The following is a 5,169-nucleotide window of genomic DNA, read 5'->3' as shown; positions in this document are numbered from 1 at the left end:
GTTGCGTCTGCAATACACTATTAACGAAATTACTGCACGATAAGGCGCTTGTTCTTTATAATAATATATATATATATATATATATATATATATATATATATATATATATATTCTGCTCCGGGGTCTGGCACTCCATAGTGATACAAACAATAGGCGCCGGTGCCCTCGCTGACAGTAGATAAACGAACATGGAGTCGCGACATTCAGCTTCTCAACAAAGAAAGGGACAGACATAGGCAACATTTCGTATATATATATATATATATATATATATATATATATATATATATATATATATATATATATTTTCACTGCGCCAAATTATGTGCCCCCCTTCTTTAAAACCCTCTGTCACCATGTTCAGCAGGGGAGAGTCCGGGGAGCCAGCTTCTCAGCGGTGTGCTGTGGAGAAAATGGCGCTGGTGAGTGCTGAGGGATCAAGCTCCGCCCCCTCAGCAGCGGGCTTCGGTCCCGCTTGATTCCTTTTAAAAACTGGCGGGGGATCTCCAATATACAGTGCAGAGCATACATACATATATATATATATATATATATATATATATATATATATATATATATATATATATATATATATACATATATATATATATATATATATATATATATACACATACATACATACACACACACTTATTTTGCCAGTTCCAGAGGTTTAAATAGCTGCCCAGGGCGCCCCCCTGCGCCCTAACAGTTCCTGCCGTGTGTTTTGTGTGGGAGCAATGGCTGCGCGTTACCTCAGTGAAGATCTGAAGTCTTCTGCCGCCTCTGAAGTCTTCTTATCTTCTCATACTCACCCGGCTTCTATCTTCCGGCTCTGTGAGGAGGACTGCGGCGCGGCTCCGGGACGAACAGCTAGTAGAGACCTGTGTTCCGACTCCCTCTGGAGCTAATGGTGTCCAGTAGCCTAAGAAGCAGAGCCTAGCATTTAAGAAGGTCTGCTTCTCTCTCCTCAGTCCCTCGATGCAGGGAGTCTGTTGCCAGCAGGCTCCCTGAAAATAAAAAACCTAACAAAAATTATTTCTTTCAGGAAACTCAGGAAAGCTCCCTGTAATGCACCCAGTCTCCTCTGGGCACAGTATCAAACTGAGGTCTGGAGGAGGGGCATAGAGGGAGGAGCCAGTGCACACCCATATCTAAAGTTCTTTTTAGTGCCCATGTCTCCTGCAGAGCCCGTCTATTCCCCATGCTCCTTACTGAGTCCCCAGCATCCTCTGGGAGGAATTTAGCTTGTAAAATGGTTAACTACCTTATACCAATATTTTCAGGTCTATGATATAAATATAAAATATAACAATAATAAAACATGGCTACACGTCCATAACTTCAACTGTTTATTATATATCTGGACAGGATGTATTTAGGTCAGAATCATACAGGCCATTTGGAATGTCCTCTCTGTGTGATTGCACAAACAGCCCAGGGATATAGTGCATAGACAACCCCTGAGGTCAGAGTAGGTCAGCAGACGTGTGATTCTTTGGTATAGGAGAAGCAGAAGGCTCTTTGCTTTCTGTTAGTGCTCGAGGTTGGTGAATGAAAACACTAAACTTAACACCCTGATTATTTGCTGCTCTTACAAAGCCACTATTAGCAGTCATTGTGATGGCTCTCAAACTATCTCCAGTCCCAAATATGGAAATTGAACGACTATTAATTTTGGAGCTCACAGCAAGTTTTAAGGCACGCTCGGAAGGTTGGTCGGGTACGACAGTAATTCTCTTTATAAGTGCTGCAGCTCGCTCCCTCTCTTGTGGTCCTCCCAAGGTCTCCAATATAGACTGGAAGTCCCTGACGGCACATTCACAGGCAAACAGTTCCTTCCCTTCCATGAAGAAATTCAGCAGAGGTAACACCTTCTCCTGCCTTTCCTGTGCTGCTTGCTCTGTCAAAACCTTCTCTTTGAAGATCAAGTGGCAGCCCCCATGACTGAGAGCAGATACATAAGTAATTAATGTGGTGATGTCCAAGTTCACCCTGTTGCAAACTTCAACCTTAATCTCCCTAGGAAAAGCAACACTGGCCACTATATTTTCCCTGTCCACTTTGCCGACATGTAGAAGTTCTAAATCATCATTATCATCTGATTCACTGCCGCTTGGATCATTATCTTCTTGTACAGTCTCCTCAGAGGAGTTAACAGCAACGATATCTCCACGTACAGAAATACCCATGTCTTTCAGCTTCTCAGCCATAGGACTGGAAACACTATTGTAAAAGGCAAATATGATATGAGGACTACTATACTGTACAGGTTGCTGAAGGCTTGCTTGTATGTAATCCTCTGCTTGCTCAATAATACTTTTGTCCCCGTACTGACCACGGCCAAGCCATATATTGTGCAGAGCTTCAGCCTTCCGTCCAATTGCTTTCACCCATGTGTGGCCGCCGTTTGCTACCACATCCACCACCAGCGTTTGCTTTTCATCAAACTGGTCATTGTAGCTGAAAACATGGAGAACGCTTACCACTTCTTCTAGACTCTCTGCCGACTCAATAATGGCTTGTAGATGTGTGAGGTTTGTGCTTCTCAAATGAGATTCCTTAATTGCTACTTTTCCAGCCTCTACCTTTAGCAAAAATTTCAACTCCGCCCTCAGTTTGCTGCATAGTTTTGCGCCACCTTCAACACCTCCCACACGAGATTTGGAGAGGGCTTCAGCTCTCTTTATTAATTCTTTAGCAATCACTATCCGATCACAAAGCATTGTTTGCACAGACATGTTGGCAGCATTATTCCTGGATAAAAGAATATTAACAGATTAACTTTCAGAAATAATTAGAAAACAAATGCAATCCAAATTATTAGTACTGGACATTCTACAACACAAAAATAATTTGCCATGTGCAGGTTCCTGAAGAGTTTGACTCCAGCACCATGCAACACTGCTGTCGTATGTCTCCCTTATATCAATGCAATCTGCATTGGGAATGGTTTACAAGTAAAATAAGAACAGAGGACACATTTGCAATATATTTATCTGGACATTATATTTTTGTTCAGAGTGCTATACATAAAGTTTACTATAGTAATTTCCAAACTTGACACTACCTTATAAAAAATGTGAAGAAACTTGCTTCGCAGAGAGATTGAGGGTGGGTTTGCATTGCTGAATGCTGTGAAGGTTAGATGTCTCCACAGCAGGCAGCATTAAAACCTGGATTTTTACAAAATGCCCACCAGAGTGGCGACACCGCATCTCACAGCAGCCACACCCCCTGTCGTACAGTCGATATGGAGATGTAGGAAAGTGTTCAGTTATGGATAAAACCAAAAATGAGATGTGGACAATTTAATTATGTATAACCATATTATGAAATTTGAATTACTAAATAAATCACCTCACAATTCTGAGACCTATATAAAATATAGCTTGTTCATTCATCCTCCAGAAGCTTCTCTATTACGTTGCCACCCATACCTACCTATCCTCTTTTTCTATTTTGTGTTACCAACTGTATCTGTGATTTCTAAATACAACACCTACACGTATATACTGAGCTGCCATATCACGGGTTAGCAGGAGCGCATGCAGCACTCACACATGCCACACCTACCATGCTGTGGCATCATGGGTGAGCAGGAGGGTACACATCCTGAGGAGGATGTCACACTGCACATACATTAAATACTTTATTACAAGTTTTTACCCCAGTAACACCTGTAAATCACAGGGGTAGATGTACTGTATGAAGCCGTTAAAAGAGTGGAGAGGTGGACCAGTGGAGAACTTGCCCATGGCAACTAATCAACTTCCAGGTAACATTCAAGCATCAAGTACATTAGCTAAAATTATAGGTAGATGCTGACAGGTACTATGGGCAACTTCTCCACTGGCCACTTTTCACTGCTTCATACATCAACCACTCCGTTTCCTACCACATGCACATTTGGGTTAATGTCTACCAGTATATTTTTGGATTGTAGGAGGAAACCCTCGCAAGCATGTGGAGAATATACAAACTCCACACGGTTAGGGCCATGGTGGGAATTTAACCCAAGACCTCAGTGCTGTGAGGCAGCAATGCTAACCACTATGTCATCTGTGCTGCCCCAAACATGCAACAAATACTGTACTAACCCTACCATGGGTGTGGCCGAGGGCAAACAGCACCCAAACACTGTGCTGCTCCAGCCATGAGTGAGCAGTATGATGATCTCCCTAGTATCCATATGGCCATGCAACCACAAACCACAGTGCAAACTATTCCTGCCCCGAGGCCTCTGTCCACCTACAACTGTGCTACCAGTGAAGTAAGCCGATACGTAGTTACACAGCATAGGCATGAGCAGGCCAGGGAGGGGTACTACAGGCCCCTATCTGGCATACGGGCTGCTTATATGGTCAGGGCAAACTCAACTATGAGAATGTCATCTACATAACGGTGAGTGTCCCCTCCCCTAAGTAACTAAGGTTCAGCATAATCGGTTCTCTCACCTTGCTTCTACTGCAGAAGCAGCGTCACGCAGCGCTGCCGGTAACCGGGTAGTAGCTCGTAGGTATACACAAAGCGCATGCGCAGCCGCACTACATGCCGGGACTCGTAGTTCCTGTGCTGCTGCTGGGTGTTCGCCCTGGGACGCCGACATGCGCAGTGCAGCGTATTATATCATGTGACTGGACGGGAGAGTGAGGGAGTGGTCTTTGTGACAGGTCATGGTAACGCAATCTGCCATAAATAGCGGGTGTTGCTGCTCTATATAGCACATACTTGCCTACCTGACCCTCTCCATGAGGGAGAAAATGCTCTGTTCCTGGACTTTCCTGGTAATGTATGCTTGCCATCACCTGTGGTGAAACACCTTTCTTATCAATTAACTAGCTCACCACAGGTGATGGCAATCATACACTACCAGGAAAGTCCAGGAACAGAGCATTTTCTCCCTCATGGAGAGGGTCAGGTAGACAAGTATGATATAGCATCAGTCAGTGACGATAGACGTAGCTCAAGCCTCGGAGCCTGGCATTATTATTTTATAATGCAACACTATATGGCGGGAAGCCAGCGACACCATCGTGACCATGTATAATGAACACCCATCACTATTATCACGGGCAGAGTGTGGCAGCAGCACAGCATATAGGCCCTCATTCCGAGTTGTTCGCTCGCTAGCTGCTTTTAGCAGCATTGCACACGCTAAGCCGCCGC

General features: G+C 44.0%; 1 protein-coding gene across 2 annotated transcripts; it reads right to left on the bottom strand.

The window, feature by feature from the left end:
• Positions 1–1,339: 1,339 nt before the first annotated feature.
• Positions 1,340–4,671, bottom strand: C5H7orf25 (chromosome 5 C7orf25 homolog). Of its 2 annotated transcripts, none has more exons than XM_063922479.1 (2): positions 4,458–4,671; positions 1,340–2,757 (listed from the first exon to the last, which is right to left on the bottom strand). In XM_063922479.1, exons 1-2 carry the CDS (start codon positions 4,607–4,609, stop codon positions 1,470–1,472), a joined length of 1,440 nt encoding a protein of 479 aa, XP_063778549.1. In that variant the 5' UTR covers positions 4,610–4,671; the 3' UTR covers positions 1,340–1,469. The 2 variants fall into 2 exon arrangements, with proteins under 2 accessions (XP_063778549.1, XP_063778550.1); XM_063922480.1 differs by lacking the exon at positions 4,458–4,671 and adding an exon at positions 4,106–4,283.
• Between the last annotated feature and the right edge of the window lie 498 nt (positions 4,672–5,169).

Source organism: Pseudophryne corroboree, chromosome 5 (assembly GCF_028390025.1).
Source record: "Pseudophryne corroboree isolate aPseCor3 chromosome 5, aPseCor3.hap2, whole genome shotgun sequence".
In the NCBI taxonomy this organism is placed as follows: Eukaryota; Metazoa; Chordata; class Amphibia; order Anura; family Myobatrachidae; genus Pseudophryne; species Pseudophryne corroboree.
Note: the sequence above shows the minus strand (reverse complement) of the source record. Positions and strands in the feature narration are given on the sequence as shown.